Source organism: Callithrix jacchus, chromosome 12 (genome assembly GCF_049354715.1).
Source record: "Callithrix jacchus isolate 240 chromosome 12, calJac240_pri, whole genome shotgun sequence".
NCBI classification, from domain to species: Eukaryota; Metazoa; Chordata; class Mammalia; order Primates; family Cebidae; genus Callithrix; species Callithrix jacchus.
Window position 1 is genome coordinate 81,547,981 of NC_133513.1, and position 23,436 is coordinate 81,571,416.

General features: G+C 38.9%; 1 protein-coding gene across 2 annotated transcripts in view; it reads right to left on the minus strand.

Moving 5' to 3' along the window:
- ACTA2 (actin alpha 2, smooth muscle) overlaps positions 1 to 23,436 on the minus strand; it is a 52,905-nt gene that overhangs the window by 10,744 nt on the left and 18,725 nt on the right. The window contains exons 1-3 of one of the 2 annotated variants that reach the window (XM_002756377.7): positions 6,537 to 6,579; positions 2,623 to 2,774; positions 1,092 to 1,220 (exon numbers count right to left, since the gene is read on the minus strand). In XM_002756377.7, the coding sequence (XP_002756423.1) occupies positions 1,092 to 1,220; positions 2,623 to 2,751 (258 nt within the window). In that variant the 5' untranslated portion in view covers positions 2,752 to 2,774; positions 6,537 to 6,579. Of the gene's footprint in view, positions 1 to 1,091; positions 1,221 to 2,622; positions 2,775 to 6,536; positions 6,580 to 23,436 lie in introns of those variants that run through there. The other variant, XM_078344020.1, reaches the window with a different exon arrangement.

Consider the following 23,436-nt stretch of genomic DNA (forward strand, 5'->3'; position numbering starts at 1 on the left):
GCAATGCTACAGTCCTGTTTACTATAGTGAAAACTAAAACACTTTTAATTTAGATGTTTAGAGTGAGTTAATGAAAACCTTTCAAGAATAGGTTGATTAAGGCTATTCCCAGCATTTCAACTCCTTTTTAGCTGTATTGCACTGGGAGGGATAGCCATGCCACTGATGAGAATGAAAGGAAGGTTATTCTCTGAGCTGCTGCTCATGCACTGCTTGTCCTAGGAGGGTAACTGAGTTGACATGAGCAACAGATGATTAATTCCCTGCAGTGGCAAAGGGCTACTCTTCTAATCTACAGAACTGCCATCGTCTAATTAGTTAATAAACCCTAATAGGCAAAGGCATTGTTTTTCTTTTTTTTTAGAGACAGAGTCTTACTCAATTGCCCAGGCTGGAGTGCAGTTTATGATCAGCTCACTGCAGCTTCAAACTCCTGGGCTCAAATGATCCTACCACCTCAGCCTCCTGAGTAGCTGGGACTACAGTGGCATGCCACCACATACTGTTAATTAAACATTTTTTTTTTTTTTTGAGAGACAGTGTTTTGCTATGTTGCCCAGACTGGTCTCGAACTCCTGGCCTCGAGTGATCCAAAGTGTTGGGATTACAAGTGTGAGCCACTGTGCCCTGTAGGATTTTTTTTCTACTCTGTCACCTAGGATGCAGTAGGATCTTAGCTACTGCACCCTCAATCTCTCAGGCTCAGGTGATCCTCCCACCTCAACCTCCCAAGTAGCTGGGACTGAGGTGCCTGGCTAATTTATTTTTTGTAGAGACAGGATCTTACTATGCTGCCCAGGCTGGTCTCAAACTCCTGGGCCAAGTGATCCTCCCACCTTGGCTCCCCAAAGTGTTGAGATTACAGATGTAAGCAACCATGCCTGGCAAGGGATTTTTTTTTTTTTTGTAAAGATTCATTTCAGGATTTGTTTTTCAATGGGTAACAACCCAGAATGAACATTAGCAAGTAAAAGTACAGTTGAACAATGTGAGCCAGTTATTTCCCCCAGCAGAAGTGTGGGAATTTGTATCAAAGAACACAGGGAGTACTACGCATCCTGAGGGCCCAAGCTGCAGCAAACCTCCCATACCTTTTCCATGTCGTCCCAGTTGGTGATGATGCCATGTTCTATCGGGTACTTCAGGGTCAGGATTCCTCTTTTGCTCTGTGCTTCATCACCCACGTAGCTGTCTTTTTGTCCCATTCCCACCATCACCCCCTAAAAAGGTTGAACACATTATGAGTTGGCATCTCCCAAAACTTGTGAACTGATTACAGTGAAGCCACAAAGATTAAATCATTGAGATGGAAAATTCCTCTTCTGATTATTAGCAACAATAAACATACTGAGTCTCATTGTCACTATGCTCTTAAGCAGCGTTCTGTGGTTGATTGGAAAAAGACCTGAATTGCCTCCAAATAACAAGAGGTGTTGGGGGAAAGTCAACTTTATATTTTTTATCTCTTATGTTCCTTGATGAGCTTTTATAGGGCAGAGATCATGTCTGTCTTGTTCATCACTATAGCAAATTGCATGGCACATATTTGGCACTCGATAATTGTTTGTTGAAAGAATGTATACAATTTTACATATTCATTAAATGGCATTTTGTATCTTATAAATCCTTTAGGCTATACTTTTAAAGTTATTACCTACCGAAAAGAATATGAGTATTATTTTCTAACTATTACAAGTGAAAGCATTGCATCTACAAGTAACCACTTGAGGCTTGATTTCTAATGGATAAATTCATACCAATCAACTGTGAAGACATTTGCTTAAACTATCAGCTCCATTTTTAAAAAAATCATTAAGATGAAGCTTTTAAAAAATTATTGTTACTACATTTTAAATCACACTGGAGTAGCTATTATAGAACTACAAAACAGCCATGGCTACTATGGATCCATAAAACAATGGCTTGTGCACAATGTCTCCACTGCATAGAGATCAACAAATTCAGACAGACTACATTCATTGGGAGAGGTTTCTATTATTTATTCTTGTGAATATATCCCAAGCTGGGAGGCATAAATGTCCATCAGATAGCCTCAATGCACAAAATACACTTCCGATGTGGAGGAGAATTTCTGAGATGCAATTACTGAGTTTTACCATATGACTGTCCCCAATACTCTGTTTACACATAATATGTAAAATTACCGTGTGCCTGCCCAAATATATTTTGTTGACAGCTAATATTATATAAAACTGCATTTGGTGTTAATGCTTGCTTTCATCTAACATCAAGCTCTGTATGGCTAAGTGGCCTGGGCTTTTATTTTAGTTTCTTTCCAAAGAGTAGTTTTGGTATACATCAGGGTAATGTATAAGCATTTCTGATGGTGATTAGATGATTTTGATGATGATGATGACTATATTTAGACAAAAAGGACACATGAAAAAGAGGCAGACTTTGTATACAATAGACACCCATTAGATAATCTGTCTACACTGTATGTTAAATTGGCATTTACTCTGGACCTTAATCATCAGCGGTATGTTTTTAACAAGGTTACATAACTTCTAGGCAGGAAGAGGTAGACAATCGGTGGATACACATGGACACAGAGGAACCTAATGTATAGCCCTGCTCTGTTCCAATCATAATTTTCCTTACCTGATGTCTGGGACGTCCCACGATGGATGGGAAAACAGCCCTGGGAGCATCATCCCCAGCAAAGCCAGCCTTACAGAGTCCAGAGCCATTGTCACACACCAAGGCAGTGCTGTCCTCTTCTTCACACATAGCTGGAGCTGCTTCACAGGATTCTACAGAAAACAGGGAGGAAGCAGTCTCAGCTGTAACTGGGCATTTGTGGCACTTACCTGACAACTCCCAGCTCCAAGGCTGGGTTTGGGGCCCTTCCTCTGTTCTCCTAGTGCTCTCTGCTGACCCTTATCTAATATAGCATGTATCTGGAAGTACTTCAGTTAGACTGTAAGCTTTCAGTAAGGTGAAACTCTGACTTCCATGTTTATACAACCTTAGTGTAGTGGCCGGCATATCGTGTGTTCTCATGAGCACTTTAGAGGTGGACCGAGCCAGTGAATGAATTAACAAACTACAGAGCACAGATGGGAATTCCGGACTCTGAGACCAGATCTTTGCAGAGACAAGTTGCCTATCTTATGTTAAAGAAGCGTCAAGATTGTCCTGTCTGTATCAACCCAAATGCACCTTTTTCTAGATAAGTTATACATTTTTGAAATTTTTTTCAAAGCTAGACTTTTGAGGGATTGGCAGCATGTGAAAATTTAGAAATGTTAAAATGGTAAAGTGTTTAATGGAAATGTTCAAAGAAAAAATCTTTTTTGAATCATGAGGACTTTCGTTTTACCTCAGAGAAGCTTTGAAATAAGTCAAAATTTTCCGAGAAGGTGCTTTAAATTTTAGGGGCTGCAATTATCCACTGTTTATAAAAGTTACTGTTAAGCTAAAAGCCCAACAAGTGAGGGTGAGCCTGATGGATTACATATCATATGGTAGCCCACTGCCATTAAAAAGGCTGAGTAAAAGGATAAGCAAAAGGTAGTTCTTATGTAAGAGTAATAGGTTAGAGAAAGTAACATTGTACATACTATTAAAATATATTTTTATGTATTGTAAAAAGATTAATCATATTTACTAGGATGTTGACTGGGGTTATTTTGAAGTGGTGGGTTTTAATTATCTTCCCTTGATTCTGTCATATTTTTAAAATTTTCTAAACTGAATGTGTATTTCTTTTAAAAATAAAATTTTAAATAACCCACTTTACACTTGGATGCTTTCATAAAATTAGAAAGGCTGGAGCAGAATATCAACTTACAAATTTGAGAAATGGAGGGCATATTAGAGGACGTTTTCATCCAATGCTCTCTCATTTTTACAAATAAGAAAATACAGAAGTGATTGCTCAAGGGCTCACAGGGCATTGGAGGTTGAGCTCTAGACACATATTAGGACCCTTCGGCTACCCCTTGGCTTCCAGTTTAAGATCTCTTCCACTTTTCTAATCACAATTATTAGGTGGAAATGTTCCTTTAAGAGATGGACACCCAGAATTCTCTGCCTGGCATGGAGATCTCAATTAGGATTTCAAATGGAGAAAATGTCTTCTTTTAAATGGGTGAACTGATTGCACATCCAAATCCATATTTTAAAAAAGGCAGTTCTCTTAAGGAAACTTCTGAGAAGTAGTGAAATAAAATAGCTATCACAGAGTTGGAGTTCTGCCAAAACATTCCCACAGAATCAAAGCTGCGTCTTGCCAGAGGCCTAGAACTTCCTTAGCAGTGATTCATGTAAAATAACCCTCTACAAAGAACATAAAACTAAACTGAGATATGTTTTAAAGTCAAGGCATGTAACATTATCTTCAACTGACAGGGAAATCAAGGCTTAAGGAGGTGAAGTGACTTGTCCAAGAGCCTTGAACTGATGCATTTAGGACAACGGCAATTTCAGATCACAGTGATTACAAGCTCAGGCTCTGAAGTCAGAAGATTGCCTGGATTTGAGTCCAGGCTCCAACACTTAGAAACTGTGATTTTACTTATTTGACATCTCTAAACCACAGTTTCCTTACTATAAAACAGTAGTGATCTCAGGACATACCTCAAGGAGTTCTTACGCATTTTTTAAAGTGTTTAATTTATAGCCACAGAGATGCTATAAGTTTTTAATAAATTCTAATTTTATCATCATTGTTATGACTATCACTGCATGATTATTTTCATTATCCAGATCTTTTTGTTTCTAACCTTTGCTTTCTTTCCATACTGCTCCAGGCTTAGAATAAAAATACTCAACATGTGGATTCCACTTGCAAGAATGGAAATGGAACTTACAAATGGCTTGCCCTTTCCTTTCCCACCCTTCTTTTCCCTTTCCAGATGTTGAATTATGTTTGGCATTTGTGTGATTTGGCTTCCCTTATGGCAGATTAAGAAGCTTTAGAAGAGAGGCAAGAACTATAAAGGAGACAAAAGGGAAGAAGTCTAAGAGCCTGGGTTATCTGTCAGAAGCAGCCAGCCCCAGGGGATGAGCAAGCACTCTATGGATGTGCTAAGTGTACTTTCTAAACCAAAAGTAAGGGCTGAAAACAGGATAAAACATTTCAAATAAGGATGGTCTCTGAAAATGGGAAGGTATAATTATAATGAATGCAGGGATATTTTTTAATAACCATTTTGTAGGGCAGTGATGGCTTGGGAGGAAGGGTTGACTATATTCAGAAAAAGTAGGTTGACCCTCAGCATCAGCAAGAATGCAGAAAAATAAATCTCAAAGTTCAGCAAAATTTTTTTTAACTTGGCAAAAAAAAAAAGAAAGAAAAGAAAAATGGAAAGAAAATCCAGGAAGAATGTTATAATCTCCAAAAGGAGCACTGTTACTGAAGAAGTCACTGTGTCCCTGAAAGAGTCAGCTCAGTGGTTTACAGCTCTTCTCTAACCTGAATGAGCAGCTCGATTTGGAGCAAAGCATTTCCTAATTAGGTAAAACACGCCGTGTCTGCTTTTGGAACTGCACCCGGGTCAGGGGGTTTGCTCCAACTGACTAGAGTGCATCTATTGCCAAAAATGAGTCGTTGGTGGGAGGGGAAAGAACATTACAGTTCCCAGCTCGCTGGTCTTGAAATGCAAACCATATTTAGTCATGAATCACAAAATGCTAGGAAAACCTCAGCATGAAAACTCTAGTCTGGGCTGAAGCTGCCAAGCCTTGATTTACAGTGAAGTTCAGCCTGGAGTGGCAGAGCTGGCTCCACAGTCACACTTGCCTCACCAGACTGAGGGGAGCGTTAAGCTGAGAGAAATCCAAACCAGATATTGTGCCTGGAGGTACACACAGCTGTCAGATGCAAGCTCTGTTCCCTCCCTCTTTCTTTGCAGAGAAAAATTCAATTGGTCACCTGCTGTGCTCTGCTGCAAAAGACCAGTGAAGCAGATCTGAATATGTAAGGTCACACATACACATTTCCAATGAAAGAGATGTACATTTCCAACAAAAGACACTACCAGTTAGAGCCAGGGAAACCCAGAAGTGAATACACACATTCAGGCACAAAGACTAGGCAACTTTTCTCTGTTCACTTCTAAAATACACTTCCAGACATCTTAGCTGCACCAAAAATACAGCCCAGTGAAAAAGATTTCTACACCAAATCAGAACCAAAACAAATCTCAGAGTTTCCAGTGCCTAAATATAAATGAATGTATAATTTACTGCACACAGCTAGCCTGCATACCTGTATTGTGCTGCAAGATCTGGGCTGTTGCTTTAGTATGAACATTTTACAGGAGACATGCATTAATAAAATTTCCATATTCTTCTGTACTCCCTCCATCAAACCAAACTACATATTAGCTTTGTCTTTAATGTTAGATCATTAAAGCCAAAAGCTATAATCATTTTAGTAGTACAGTCTTCATTCAGAAATATCAGTGCATGAACCCAGCCAAATCCCTGCATATGATGTCTTATTATACTGAGTAGTTAAAAGAGCCACTGTAATCAGTAAGTCACATCCCTGGGCGGGCGCCACTTACCCTGACAGTGCTTGGCTGGGCTTCTCCGAGCTGGGTGGTGTTCAGGGAAGCTGAATGCTGAAGGGTTATATAGCCCCTTGGCCTGCTCTCCTCCCACTTGCTTCCCAAACAAGGAACAAAGACAGACTTGAGCCTGTCGTTCAGTCTAACACAACCATATAGGGACCTCAGCTCAAAACTCTCTAATCTGGGTGGCCGGAGGCCTGGGTCTCTTCCACTGCATTCCACTGCTCTGCTCATGAAATGGGAGGCAGCTCAGCTGCCTGTGGGAGATAAACACGCCAAGCCTTCAGAACAACTGCAGAAATGCCCAGAGATACTGAGCTAGGGTAATGGGCAGATGCAGGCATGGTTCACACATTCCACAGAGGATGCCAGCTTGCCGTTATGCTGTCATTTCAGGCCATTTCCCAACAAACTGAGAACAGAAAGGGGGAGAAAGGGGTTGCCTCTGCCTAGCATGGACTTTTAAAACTCTTCTACCATGGTAGCATGCAAGGAAGAAAGATATTACTTCAGTCATCTATAAATACATAGAAGAAGTGATGATTTTATGGTAGTCATACTATATAAATCAAGTTCTTGAGGGATATGAGTGGAAATAGGAATTGAGGTATAGAGTCGTTGACAGGCCTATGTTTTACAAAGAGGAATTTGGATGTTAGCATTACTATAACTACATTCATTTTTTTTTTTTTTTGGTGTTTTAGCTTTGTCTACTAATTTGTCATTGAGCAATTTAGCAGCATAAGTAGGGACCATCCTTTGATGAGAGAGACTACCCAGCAGTCTGTCACAGAAGCACTTTGGAAAAGAAAGGAGATTGTTCAAAGGAAGCCTCTCTAGCCCTTCTGTTTCCCCACTAACCTACTTTACAAGAAGTAGAGAAATGAGGTGACATGGTTTGGTTCTACGTCCCCACCCAAATCTCATCTCAAATTGTAATCTCCATAATCGCCATGTGTCAAGAGAAAGGCCAGGTGGGAGGTGACTGGATCATGGGGACGTTTTCTCCCATGCTGTTCTCATGATAGCGAGTGAAATCTCACGAGATCTAATGGTTTTACAAGGCAGTTTTCTCTGCTCTTGCTTGCTCTCTCTCGCCTGCCACCATGTAAGACACACCTCTTCCCCTTTTGCCATGATTGTAAATTTCTTGAGGCCTCCCCAGCCATGCAGAACTGTGAGTAAATTAAGCCTCTTTTTTTTCTAAATTACCCAGCCTTGGGTATGTCTTTATAGCAGTGTGGAAATGGACTAAGATACCAGGTGCCCCTGTCATTTCTCAAAGATATAAGCCCTCATCTCAAGGATCAATGGATAGCTTCAATTATTTTACATTTGTCTACTCCCATCCTCCAAGCCAAGGTTCTCACTGAACTCATAAAGTAAATATTTTTGTGGACACTATGACTATTTCTGGACTAAGGACATGTGAGAAAAATCCCAGAATGAGTGGCTTTATTTTACAGGCATGACCAGCTGTTCATTCATGTTAACTATGTCAGACCTTTTTGATTTGTGGTGCACACATATACATACATACATATATATCTTTGAAGAACTGTACTATTGATTATTAGAAAATTTTCAATAGCTTTAAGACTAAATAATAGGATTTCTCTATACTGCTCAGGATTTGTCTAGCTTTTACCAATCAGAAAACACGGTTTGAATGTTCAAATACAAAATGTACACAGTACAATATAAAGTTGGGCCCTTGGGGTTAATCCATTAACTTTCATCATAGGAATCGTGTGAAGCAAACTTTCCATATTTTCTTGAGTAGGAGGGCAGTTTGAGTAGAGGAAGTCTCCCCCTTCCTCCTGCTTCTGACTGAAGCAGTGATGGTGTTAGTCCTTGGGATCTTTATAAAGTGACCGTTCATTTAAACACCAAAGAGAAGAGTTTTTGCATTCACCTTTATGATTCTTACATCATTTCTTCCTTGATTATGGTAGTGTATACCCAAAGCTCTGATAATTAGACTATGATAAAATAAAGAGACATACTAGAAGATGACAAGGTTTAGCTTTTCTTTTGAGGTTTTTTTTCCAAATAATCAATGACAATAACCAGAAAGGACTTATAATTGAAAATAAATTTCTGAGCAAGTGATTAAATGATCTAAATGATCATATTGCCTGGGTTTGAGATTTATAGTTTCACATCCCATTCAAGTCTCTTCAGTGAGAGAAACCAGCACTGTATGGGTATGAGTGTGTATGCAAAGGTATCTCCAGTCAAGCAGCCAGATATTTCCTGGGGCCAGCAGCCATGTATCCAAGGAGTTACAGAACAGTTATGAAAACAGTAGTGTCAAGAAAAACATAAGAAGGAAAGACAGAAAAACAGTAGTGTCTGGTAACTTGGTTGCAGTTCAGGGACACTATAAAATAAATTCCAAGCTAAAGCACATATCCAAGAATCATCTCCAGACATGTTGTTCTGCAAACATCATGTACCATCTTGGTAAGATTATTTATTATAATTTATTGTAAATTCCTTGAACACTGGGGCAATTTTAACTCTCTTTTGGAGCCCAGAGCTAAGTAAGCAGGAGGTCCTCAATAATTGTCTAACAATTTCTTGATTTTTCTTTATCCCCAGCACTTTGTAGATTTAGATTAGGCCATATAAATACTGGCAAATATCCATATAATATTGATGTCTGGTAAGAAAAATGATTTTCTGCTGCTGCTGAAAAATTGGACTGTAGAAATTATTTTTCTTCTAGACTGATCACACTCATTGGCTATTTTGTTCAGCACATAAAATTCATTTTTCTGAGAGAACGCAATGAGAGCAAGGCTCCCTTTCCATTTCCCATCTTTGGGATTCTCCAGAAGAGTCACAAACTGAGTTCTGCTAAGACAGCTCACAAAGACAGAAGTATGGAGCCTACACCAGCACAATGGCCATCCCATCACATCTGCAGGGATTTGCCAGGCTCTGCTCTGTTCCTCATTTGAGCATAATTGATATTATTTATGGGAAATTTGATTGGATACTTTCTATGAGGGTATAAAGGCTGGTATTTCAGGGATTTATTTTCATAATGTTTTCATTTACTTCAAAATGTGAGATCAGAGAGAAGATACATGGTATATTCAATGTGAGAAGAACCACGCAGCATGAGAACATGAGGAAGGAACGCAGTGACAATTGACCCTCAGACCTTGACTTTGTGTAAAGGCAAACATTTTTGGATCAATACACAGGGGTTATGATTCAGAGTTGAAATTCCAAACCTATCATTTACTATCACCGTGTCCCCTCTGTGCCTTAGCTTTCTTATAAGAAAAATAGGGTTAATAATCATGCCTTAGCACAAGGTGGCAATGATATGAGGAGGTATGAGGAGTTAACATGTTAGAAGCACCTAGAACACTGCCTGGCCCATGGTGAGCACCATGTAATTATTAGCTATTATTATCGTCAGGTGCTCTGTGATGAGGAAGTTAGTTCTAGAGGTGAGACAGACACTTTTTCAGACAAGAAAAGTGCAGAGGTAAGCTCTTACCCAGAAGACTGTGACACCCTGTGTTGGTTTCCTATCACTGCTCTAACAAATTATGACAAACTTACTGGCTTCGAACAACACAAATTTTTTCTGTTACAGTTCTTGAGGTCAGAAGTCCAAAACAAGTTTTCACTGAGCTAAAGTCAAGGCCTTCCTTCTGGAAGGCGATATATATCTCTGCCTTTTCTAGTCTCTAGAGTCCACTTGGCTTATGGCTGCTTCCTCCATCTTGAAAGCCAGCAGCAGAGCATCTTCAAACTCTCTTTCTGGCACCAATCCTCCTGTCTCCCTCTTATAAGCACCTTTGTGAATATATTGGGCCTTGATGGATAATCTAGGATAGTTCAACATAATCTCTCCATGTTAAGATTATTAATTTAATCATATCTGCAAAGTCAACTTTTTGTGTGTAAGTTAACATATCCACAGGTTTAGGGGATTAGTAGGTGAACATCTTGTAGGAAGGGTTCATTATTCCACCTGTTATATACCCCCATCTCACTACTCAATGTGTTTCCCATTGCATGTCAAGGCATTTATACCAGTTTCTCAGTTTCCAAAAAGGATTTCTACCAGTGGTGTTGACATCCAACATACTTACTACACATAATAAACATTACCTTAGGCTGTTTCTGCTGCCATAACCAAATAGCTGAGACTGGATAGTTTATTTAAAAACAAGATTTAAGCCAGGTGCGGTGGCTCACGCCTATAATCCCAGCACTTTGGGAGGCCGAGGCGGGTGGATCACGAGGTCAAGAAATCGAGACCATCCTGGTCAACATGGTGAAACCCCGTCTCTACTAAAAATACAAAAAAATTAGCTGGGCATGGTGGCGCGTGCCTGTAATCCCAGCTACTCCGGAGGCTGAGGCAGCAGAATTGCCGAACCCAGGAGGCGGAGGTTGTGGTGAGCCGAGATCACGCCATTGCACTCCAGCCTGGGTAACAAGAGCGAAACTCCGTCTCAAAAAAAAAAAAAAACTCCCAAGAAATCCAGGATGAGCTGGTTATTTGAATCATCACCAATGATTAGAGAAGCCTGTCCTGTACATTACTCATAGGGACTCTTCCTTTCAGAAGCCTTTGGGGAAGCCCACAAACAGCCATTTATACCAATGGTATTGACTAGCATTGTCCAACAGAACTTTCTGCAATGATGGAAATATTCAATATCAGCACTGTCCAATACAGTAACTACTAGCCACATGTGACTATTGATCATGGAAATGTGTACAGGAATTTTAAAATTTTACTTAATCTTAATTAAATTTTAATTTGAATAGCACATGTAGCTACTGACTTTCATATTGGACAGCACAGGCATACAAATAAGTTTTAAATTTGGCTGCAACTGAAATTGCCTAAGGGGCTTAAAAAATCCCAATGCACAGGCTGCATTCTAGATCAATTAAATCAGAGCATTTGAGATGGGACACAGGTGTCTAATGTGTATCCAAGAATAAGAACCTTCAGAATAGACCAGGGATCCCAAAGTATGGTCTGTGAATTGACTGCAAAGGAATCAACAGAAGGGTTAATTAATGATATGCAAAGCTGACTCTCTTTTTCCCTTAAACACACCTCCTAAATTATAATCCTTGAAGAAGATCCTAGAGTCAATTTTCCAAAATAAACTTTTCATCTTAGAATAGATTGAAGTTTACAGAGAAGTTGTGAGGATAGTACAGAGTTCTCATTTTCCCTGCACCTAGTTTCGCCTAATATTAACGTCTTACATTACTGTGGTACATTTTCCATAATTAATACACTGATATTCACGCATTAGTAAGGAATTTGCAGAATTCCTTCCGATTTCCTCAGCTTTTATTTAATGTTCCTTTTTGTTCCAGGATACCATGCTGTATTTAAGCCAAGTCTCCTTAGCCATGTCCTGTTAGCTGTGACGGTTTCTCAGACTTCTTTCATTTTTAATGACCTTGATAACATTGAGGAGTATTTTGTGAACTATCTCTGAGTTTGGATGTGTCTGATGTTTTTCTTGTGATTAGACTGAGATCACATGTTTTTGGGAAGAAGACCCTAGAGGTAACTTGCTATTCTCATCCCTTGATATCAAGACAAGATGCTACCAAGATGACTTATCACTATAGATGTTCATCCGAATCACTTGACTAATGTTCTCCAGGTTTCTCTACTGTAAAATGATCTTCCATATTATACTCTTTGGATAGAAGTTACTAAGTACAGCACACACTTAAAGAATGGGGAAGTTACACTTCACCTCCTTGAGGACAGAGTATTTACATAAATTATCCAGAATAAAGTCTATTTTTGATACAATCTTAATGATTCTTATTCATAATAAAATTTGGGAATCAGTCAAACAGTTGAAGAAGGCAGAGCCACATGACATCCAGTTTGACCCTGATTCTCTGAGTGTGGATGACATGGTGTACTGGCGGACTTGCTGGACTTCTGTGAAGACTAACTGATAGTCACTTATTTAGTCTAGAAACCAAATCACTGCTCCTCTAAACACAAAACAGTGCATAAATATAGAATTGTTGATATTACCACCAAGGAGTGTTTTGGAGTTGGAATCCAGCATATCAGAGGAGGAAAAAAAGCCATACCAAGAAGGATATATACAGTGCTTTAGACCAAAATCCTAGCCACCAAGAGGCATTCCCTAAAGAAGAAAAAATATCAATGGTATCAGGTAGAGAAATAGGCAACGGGTGGCCAGAAGGATGCTGGGTTATATATGGCCATGTGAAGAGGACCACGATGCCCCATGGGCATGTACAGGGCACTTCAGAGCTGCAATACCATTATTGACAACAAGGACAAACACCCAATAAGTCATTAGCAGAATTACAGTGTAAAAAAGGGTGATTCAGAAACTCATATATCACTAGTAGTTTCCTTGAACTAGTAACAAAACTATCTTACTAAAGGGAAAGTGTTTTACTATTGCTGTTTATAAGCCACAGAAAGTCTCTGTTCTCTGGATCCCTGCTTGGCTTTGGTAAAGCTACAGTTAGAGACTCAACCTCTTGGTTTCTCAGGACATTAATTAGTACATTGTTCAATTGTAATGATAAGGAAATGGCCAGGAATGTGTGTTGAGAATTGTGGGAGGCTTAGAAGCCTGGCCACACGCAGGAGCAGCTCTGAGTTAACTGAGAATGCTTAGTCAGAAGTGAGGACTTCAGCGAGACACGGAGGCTGCCTTAATGCTCCGTGATGTGAGGTAGAAAAGTGAGCATCTTTCATATTCCCTGTGAAAATATAAGTAGCATTCATGGGTTATATCCATAGAGAAATGGATATCCTTCATCTTCACCTAGAAACGTAAGTTAAAGTTTCTAACAACCTAGCAACACAGAGGACAGATTGCCTTCTGGGATAGTGAGTGTTTTGTCCATTGAATTAGGTAAGTGGATGCAAGATGGCCTCAGGGCTGTTAAAGAAAAGGTTTATGTTCTATGTAGAAAATGTGAAGAGACTTTTAAGGATCCTTTAATTCTTTTACCTTCCATCCTCTTGATATAGTATGAGTGACATCATGCCAACTGTCTGGGATGTCACTGCTCATCTCTGTTTCTTCATCAATGTTAGCTGTTACAAACATGCAATGTGCACTTAGAAGAGTGTGTTGCTTTTCTTAAACTGGCTGATTTATACACATCAGAGGAAGAGATAATTTAGGCAAGAATAGCCACAGAGGAAGAGAGAGACCCTCAGTATAGAGATCCACAGTCCTGACTTTGCCACCAAGATGCTTTTATGAACGAGGACAAGATCTTTACATCTCTGAATCTCAATAATCTTTCTTAAAATGAAGACTTTGTGCTAATTCACCTCTCAGTTTTCTTCTAGTTCTGACATTCTGTGCAGTCTTCCATTTGTCCTTATTCTCAAATAGTGTTTGCTAAATTTCAATTTAAAAAAGTACCAGGCTTTATTATTCAATGAAAATCACAAACCTTGGGATTAGTGTTTCCTGCTGGCACCTTAGAAAACATAAATGATAGGATTATTATGGCGGTACTGATTTGCCTTTCTACTTCTTAACTTCTCTAAGTGTGTACACCCTTTACATGATCTTTTTGTCACGCATCAGTAATCTATGTTGCAATATCTAGGACAAGTTTTGCAAATTGAGATGCCTGTAGGGGCAGGGATGACTGAAAAGGCCAAGTGATACTTCTGATAAACAAAGGACCTAGGTCGTCTGCAAGGGATTTGCCACCAGTCAGCTTCATCTGTTGCTGTAATACGAGTTCAGAGTTGCCAGATCTTCCATTTTTTATGAGAAGGTAGAAATTGTAACTTCTATGCAAAAATCCCTTCATATTAAAATGATGGCAATTAACTAACATTTAAAAGAAGGGCAACAGGCTAAATCAATGTTTTCTGTGGGTCTTCAGTTTGTAAACTGAAGACTACAAACAGCAAACAACAATAAGGACCAATCCAATCACAGCTCCAGTGCTCCCTGACACGCCACCCTACAGTATTTCAATAGGTAATTAAATAAGAAGAAAACAAAAGTATGAAATGTTATCAAGGATTAGTGGTTTAAGAAAAGAGAGGAGACAGTCTGTTAGGATATTTCAGACAGGCATTTTCCTGCCTTACATTGTGATCAGCTTCTTAGATGTGGTTTGTAACTTTCACTTAGGAAGTAAGTAGTAACAAAAGCTCTTGGCTCATTGTCTTTGGTGACAAATGCCACAGATGGTGTTATATCATGTGTGTAAACATAAGAGTGTCACACACTATTTCAGTGTCTAAAAAAAAAGAAATGACCATTTGATCAGCATGTGATTACCATGATGTGGAATAAATTTCATAAGTGCTTTCATCTGTTCTCATGCTGCTAATAAAGATGTATCTGAGACCGGGTAATTTATAAAGAGGTTTAGTGGACTCACAGTTCCACATGGTGGAAGGCAAAGGAAGAGCAGAGGGACTTCTTACATGGCAGCAGGCAAGAGAGTATGTGCAGGGCAAACACCCCTTTATAAAACCACCAGATCTCATGAGACTTATTCATTGTCATGACAACAGCACAAGAAATACCCACCCCCATGATTCAATTACCCCCCCACCAGGTCCCTTCTATGACCTGGGGATTATGGGAGCTATAATTCAAGATGAGATTTGAGTAGGGACACAGCCAAACTATATCTATAAGAAAATCTGGGACATCTTCCTGGATGCCAATTTTCTTGGTAGCTTTTAAGGAGCAAAAGTTTGGAGCAATTGCCTACTAATGTCTTAGTGTAATTTTACTTCCAGAGATTCTCAGAGGAGAATGGAACTTACATATTTTAAGGCCTACCATGTTCCCAAGTATAGTACTTATTACATAGGTAATAAGTGAATAAAGTAGTTTCTTTCATACCTTTCAGGAGTAAGAGATTAAACAGTAAGTCCGACTTACCAGGAAAGGAGTGACTAGAATCTCATGAGAATTTTAAATTTTTTACACTCATCTTATTTTATATAGTCCAGTCATTTTTGTCCCTCTCCTAGAGGTCACTCTGGGAGTTTCAGCAATGCTTACCATTGCTCAGATTTTCTGGACCTATTTAAACCAATAGCAAATACTTTTGGATCACTATAGTGTTGGCAGGGCTTTTTCCCTGGAGAGTGAATTTGATTTTTGTCTGCAGCCAAGTGCTATTCGCAGTCGAGGCTAGTTAAGAAGGTGAGTTGACAATCTTGGGCAGTACCATTTTGGATCAAAAAATAAGTAGGTTCTGGAATAATCAAACTGATATCGGTGTGTGACTTGTAAAGAACCAGGATATACAGTCTCCATTTAGCTATAAACTCTGGCAGGTTTTCTTAAACTTCTCTTTTTTTCCCCCTGCATGTCCAAACTTTATTATAATGCTACAATTTTTGTTTCATTTTGTTTATTTTGAGGCAGAGTCTTTTTCTGTTGCCCAGGCTGGAGTGCAGTGGTGCGATCTTGGTTCTCTGCAACCTCCACCTCCCAGGTTCAAGTGATTCTCCCACCTCAGCCTCCTGAGTAGCTGGAATTCAGGCACCTGCCACCATGCCCAGCTAATTTTTGTATTTTTAATAGAGATGGGGTTTCCCATGTTGGCCAGGCTGGTCCCTGACCTCAAGTTATCTGCCTGCCTCGGCCTCCCAAAATGCTGGGATTTACAGGTGTGAACCACTATGCCCAGCCAATGCTACACTTTCTAATCATCTTTTAGCTAGGCTAAAAGTTTCTTTCCTACTTTGGAGTCTAATTTTGTATTCCTATTTTTCCTAACAGGCTTTATCTAAGTTTCGTTCTATATATTTTAGTTTAGTTTACTTTGGCTTAGATTCATATGTCTTTATATTATTTTTATTTTATTATTTTGTATTTTTATTATATTTTTAGTTTAGTTTAATTCCATATATTTAGTTTAATATACTTTAGTTTTGTTTAATATATTTTAGTTTAGTTTTACGTATTTTGCATTGTATGGGAGGAAGAAATAATTCTGACTTTATTCTTCCGAATTCTTATCTGGAATGCCTGCAACAAAAGGCAGATTAAAAAGAAAAAAGCAAACAGAAGTTTATTAACAACTAGACTTCATGTATATATGGGAGATACCCAGGAAAGGAGCAGTTCTCAAAGAGATGGCTTAGAATTCTGGTTTATATGGCATCTTCAACAAAGAACAATACATTGGTGGCTAAGTGACAAGACAAAGGGAAAGAATCTTGAGTTTCTATGGGTGACAAGTTAGAAAACAAATACATGGGAAACAAATGGTAGATAAAGGTTTTATACTAAAGTTTGTTATGTTGATTCCTCTGTGCCATCTTCAGAAAGGCAAGGGCCTAAGGTCATCCTTGGTGATCAACCTTTGTCCTTCTTGGTAGAAAGGGAAGGAGGGACACCTTTGTAAATGTATGTCTTGCTTTTAAGCAAATAGGGGTAGGAAAGAGAGAGTTTTTTTGTATCTACTTCTCAATTGCTTTCAGCTCAAAAAAATCCTTATGCCAGAGAGGCGTATTTTGGGGTGGCATATTCAGCTACTCTTCAGCATATAGTATCTACATATCTTGTACCAACTGGTCTCTTTCCCTCTCTGTTGCTATATGAAGTAAACTATTAGGAAAGTCCAAACATTCAAAGGAGGTGCCCTTCCACCCATCCTGTTTGCTGCTCCTTTGCAATTTTCTCTCCAAGCTTTACAAACATTTTTAGTGTCTTAAGTTTCCTCCTTTCCCACAGCAAACAAATTTATATAGTCCAGCCCTTGCGTATTCTATTTCCAGAGTTGAGGATACCTTCCCTTTTCTTATTCTGCCAAATCATGTTTCTGCCTTATTTCAAAAGCTTACTCAAAATTCATCTACAGAAAACCTTCTTAGATGCATTTTTTTCCACAGGGAGAATGCTTCAATCGCTCCAGTTATTTCATCAGCACACTTAACTTGATGTCAGCTCTTATATTTTCTCACAGTTGCAGTATATTCAGTGTTAGGTTGCAGACTTTTGGAGGAAGCCAGTATGTTCATTTTTCCCTTAGGGCACCCTGCTCTTCTACATATAGTAGAGACTCGGGAATTTAGTTAAGCAATTTCCTATTTTCCCCAAACCTTAAAAAAACTGTCTGCAATGACCATCTCAGACATTCTTATTTTCAGAAAGTTTCCCTAATTTATTTTAAGGAAAGAACAGATAAGATGCAAAAGATAAGGGACATTCTCTGGCTGCAGGCTTTCTTTAGCACATTTCAGGATTATTACAACATGAAAGCTTTGCCCTATTTTCCTTAAGCAGTATGTGGCTGCCTAGTGTACTTGCTTTAGGAGGTCAAGCACATTAGGTATAACAACATACCGACCACCAAAAGCAATGCACAGAACAGAGGTCCTAGAGCAGTAAGGCTGAACCATAGTTGCAAGGTCAGGTCATAGTTGCAAGGATGGTCATCCAAGGGTGACCATCATGTTTCCCTCTGCATTTCTGCAAAGCACAGATTTTCCCAGGGATTACTGAGCAAAGAGCCCCTTACCAAAGAAATAGCAGACTTCATGGAAGAGTCTCAGTTTTATGATCCACTGCTGGTTTGGGCTGATTTGCTTTTAACTAGTTATTGATCACCATAATGACTAACTTTTGAGAGAGCCCTGGCAAAAATAAGTGTTCCTTAAATGAGGTACACCAATGTTTTTTCCATTCCAGTCCTTGAGAACAGTGAGTTAGATAAGAGTTTCCTAAAGCATGGCCTGAATTTATAGAACCATAGTCATCAGAATCACTTGGGGAGTTTGTTAAAGTTTATTAGGTTGGTGCAAAAGTAATTGCAGTTTTTGCCATTGAAAGTCACATTCCTGGGGCTCACCTGAGCCAGGCTCTCAGGCATAGGGCCTGGAGATCTGCATTTAAACAAAAGTCACACAGAAGCACTTGGACAGAGGGTAAGAAGGGAGTGTGACATTGAACTCTCGAAAGTACAGCAGAATAGTGAGGAATGATCTTCATCAATAATATCATAGCTTTTCCTTGTTAGATTATAGCATCCCAGGCTTATGTCCTCAGAGAACAGAGTGGAGAGCATATTTATAGACAGGGTAGGGGACTGGACAGGACTGCAGGCCTGAGTTCTATTTTAGGCCCTACCTCTGATTGTCTGTGCAGCTTTGAGGAGTTCACTAAATCTTTGGCCCTTGTTTTGTAATCTGTAAGTGTGTGGGCCTATTTTTTTAATATCCTGTCTACCTCTAACAATTTCTGATTGAAATATAAAATTTGAAAATATAAATAAAAATAATATAAATTATTATTCTGTGAGGTAATAAGCAGAAGAGGGTGACAGTTTCATAAAAGGAAAGCATGACTTAGATAGAGTGCCTAAAATTCTGTCCTGAGAACCAGGACCTCCTCACCTACTGGCTGTCTGTATTAAGGCAATAACCTGCATCTCACTTTCTTCATCTGCAAAATGAAATGGCACTTGCCAGCCACCACTTTTCAGGGCCCCTGAGCAGGTCAAAGGTGTAACCTGCTTAAGTATTTTGAAAACTAAAAAGTGCCAATCAGATTATCAGTTATCACTCAAATTTGGATTAATTAGGGAAAATATTAGGTGACAGGTGGTGTTTAAATGCTTGTTGTCCAGAGTGACATGGGAAGCCCTGGAATATTAGGGTTCCATTAAGAGCTTCAGGCTTGAGTGAGAAGATCCCATAAAGAGCAATGTGGCCCGAACAGTGCCGAGAGGGCAGGCTGTGCGCCGAGAGGCCAGGCTGTGTGCCAAGATCAGCCTGGGAGTTTATACAACACTTATTTTAGCATCAGACATACTTTAGCCCCTAGAAAAGAAAGTGAACAGGAAGAGACCCTCGAGATATCTTTGGATGCATCAAGAATTTTAAAAGCTGCAACTTGGAATTCAAAGCATTCACTTCCTTTTCCAACAAAATTGAGACCCTATAGGGTAATTTTTATACTGAAGAGCTCCCACTTCTTTAAACCTGATAGAGATTTGAGATAGTTGGAATAGGACAAGACTCTTGTTATGTATGATAAAAGCATTGTCAGGTAGGAGTAAGAGTATGGACTTTGGAGGCAGATTGGATTCAGATCCCAGTTTTCAATAATTTGAGTTCCCCAGCAAATCATCTAGCATTTCACCTCAGTTTTCTCATCTATACAATGAGAAGGGTGTAACACCTGCTTAATCAGGTGGTGGTGAGGACAGATGAGAGAATACAGTGGAATACTGAATTGTGGTGACTCAATATTCTGTTCCTCAGCACTGTCCCATGCTTGCATGCATTTTATGACAATGCACATTACCGAAGCCCAAATTATTAAATGCAACACAGCCTGGCAACTTTCAAATACAAACCAAATCAGGTATCAGAGCCCTTGTTTCTTAAACTTTCAAATACAGAAGATGCACATAGGAAATAGAACATTTTGTTTCACGATTTTCTTACTATAAGCCCTGTCTGGTAAAGGCCAATAAAAAGAAAACAGGCTGAATCTCTGTGAATTACATCAGCAGGTCCAGAAGCAATGATGGCTGACACACCTGAACTCATTTCAATCATCACTAAACTTAAAACAGGAAAATGGCTGGCAAAGTTGTTCCCTGTCTTCCTCTGGAGAAATGACTTGAAATAAATATACATTTGAATTTCATATGAATGATATCTCAAGAGTTTGTTAGTATGATCATCATACTGCAATTTTATGGCTTATCCAGAAATCAAATAACTATAGTAACCAGATAAAACTGCTTTTTTTTTTTCTGTAACATGTAACAGTAGTTGGAGTTTTCTACTTGTGACCTAAAGGTGTATCATGGTCTTGACATTTCTTCAGAAGTAAATATTCAATTCAGTAGTTTCTGTGTTTGTAGTTATTTGTATTTAACTTGAACTTTGTTTATTTAAATTGTATTTATAAATCCTTAAAAACTGGCAATTCAGAAATGTTAGGTACAGTCATCCTCATTTATCCAGAATATTTGACTAGCCAGACACCTAATTATGTTTCGAGTGGTCCTAGTTATGCATTTAATGAATGTTCTTATTTTGTAGCCAGGATATGTAATGCAGGTGATTCCTTTCAGTGACAGGAACTGGACAAATCTATATGCAGGGGTTCTGATCATCTTGGGTTTAAAACTCATAATGGAACAATTAAAAATATGTTTGTTTTCCTGAATCCATGACAACAAGAACTTTATCCAAAAACCGGCTGTGAATGTTGGTAACACATGGGCACTCTGCTGACCTGAAAGAATGCAGGAACGGTCTGCATTTTGCACACATATTTGTCGGTAGAGTACTTTTTTGGTAGAGAGGAAGATAAAATTCTGGCTTCTTTAGAGAAGTGGATGTAGGCAATCCCTCCTCCAAAAGTAGTCAAAATACTGCTCCGGTGAACCTTTACTTTATAAGGGAAGGCAGCTTCTGAATCACTGAAAGGCTTTTCCTCCTTAATTCTCACTGGCTGGCCTAGAATGGGGCTCTGCTAAAAATGTTCAGGCAGCTGTTGATGCAGGCATTTCTGTCCTCTTTTCTAGTAACATAATGTGCATACATTAGGGAGATTCTCCAGGTCCTTTACACCTTACCCCTTTTAAAGCCTTCTTCTTGGAAAGTAGATGTGGAGGATCTCCTAGACTTGGAAAAGTTTCTATCTTTCACAACTTTGTGTAGGTTTGGTATTCATTACATTATTTGATATCCCCACCCCAGTACTACATAGAGATGAAAAATGTGTTTAGGTAGAAGATCCTCCTAAATAAGAAGGAAGGCTTTGGAAAGCTATTATCTGGGTTATATTACAACTTGGTGATTTTTTTCTCTCTCTTATTGAATAGTGCTCAAGACAGATACTTTTATAAGTAGGATCTTGCTATTGAGGTAAGAAGTATAATCCTAAGCAGTGATAATGGGGGAAATTGGAGCATATTGTTATTTCCATCGGATCAGCATACATTTTTGTAATGTCCAAATGACCTGGCCACTTCTTTCATTTTCCCCCAAGAAAGGTCTTTAGAGTCAATTTTCCATCAGAAAAATTATTTGAAAGAAGTATTTCCACATTCTGCTATGCCTTGGGGCATCGGCTGTGCCCAAACCCATGCTTGCAAGGCTGAATGGTCACTCTGCTTTTGATGTCTCTATTTGAAAAAGCTTATAAATCCAAAGAAAGCATGTCCCCATTGGCATAGTCTCTGTTATGCAAAGGAGACTTTCAGAGCTTTAGGCTCTATCTGTCATGTTCATTTTTCAAATAGACTATTTTTTAGATCAGTTTTATGTTCACAGCATCAAGATCACCTTTTTGGGGGGTGGGGGCTGGTTTACACCTACTCAAATTTTGTTTAGCTCTTTGGTATGACCAGTTTCTCAAGGAAAGAAGCCTTCTCTGACCACCATACCAACCTTCCAAGTATGTCTTTTTATGTACATTAATAGCACTCTATCTTTCCTTCATAGTACTTATAATTTGTACTATGAAATAATACATCTGATACAATTATTTCATTTGTATCCATCTTCCTCACCAGCCTAGGGCAGGGACTCTGATTGTTCCCTATGGTGTCCTAGTATCTAGCACAGCGCCTAGGGGATAGGAGGGGCTCAGTAAATTTCTTCTACAAGGATATTGCTAAATTGTAAATTCTGCCAAGGCCTTTATGTTAAATGAATGAATGCATGCCTCTAACTCTTCATATAATGGACACTTTTTGAAAAAAAATATGCTTATGGCAGACCTAAGACATAACCATGCTATTAACTGGAAAGGAAAATGAATTTAGATGGGTTTATAGAGATGGAACAATATTTCTAATATTCAAGCAGTGCATAAATCCCTTATACTTAAGGTTAAAATTCAGGATGTAATACCTAAAAAAAGGTTTTACTTTATGTACCTGCATCAAGGCACCTACCAACTTTTTCTCTACTCATAGGCAAAGTCACTACCCTACTTAAGTAGGTCTTGAGATATTTTCATCCCAAGAAACATCTCTTCAATTGCCGCCTTGTATTCTACCTTCCAGAACCACCCAGAAATTCCAGTAAAGTCTTATCGACCAGATTTTCCTCTTCACTAAGTTCTTTTTGAATGCAGCAAATTGCTGTGCCTTTTTCTGACTTCCATTTCACTTTTATCCAGCTTCACAGGAGCTTAGGCCCCTGCTTGTTGAAGAGGGCATTCAGTTAGCAGTGCCAAGGTCTGGTTCTAGCTACTCACAACTCAGAGGTGTAGTGAATGCTTGGAGGTAGGAAGAAGGACATTAGACCAGAATATTAAAATTGCATTTAGATAGTCTAGAAATTAGACAGTTTGCATAGCATTAGAATTTCCCATTTAATATTTATACATCCAAACACTGACAAAAAGAATGTCTGAACTCACATCTGACATTCAGATTCCTCCACCAAAAGGCAATAAATAAAATTATAATAAAATGTAAAGACAAACCTTTTCTTCTCTGGTCATGATCTATAGGGGGCACAAATAATAGAAATTTTCCTGAATAATTGAGTCTGATTTTCAAGCAATGCTTAGCCACTTGTAGATTCAGGCAGAAAAGGTTTGTGCCAAGCATTTGAGGTGGAAAAGGCAGATATTTTTCTTGCCCTCACTTTTCCTAAAGTTCACAACTTCTGCTACTTAAATGGGTATCTCATCTCCAAGTGTGTGAAGTAACAGATGTATCTGTTTTCCATCCTCAAAGAGTTAACTTGATAAAATAAGTACAGCTAAGGACAAACACAAACACAAAATGAGAAAACTTCATGCGTATGTTTTGTAAAGGGTGTCAATGGCATGGAGCCAGCTGATTCTGTTGCAGTCTTTGGCAACGTGGCCCATTTAAATTCAAGTTAGGATCTGAGTGTTTGTGTAAACAG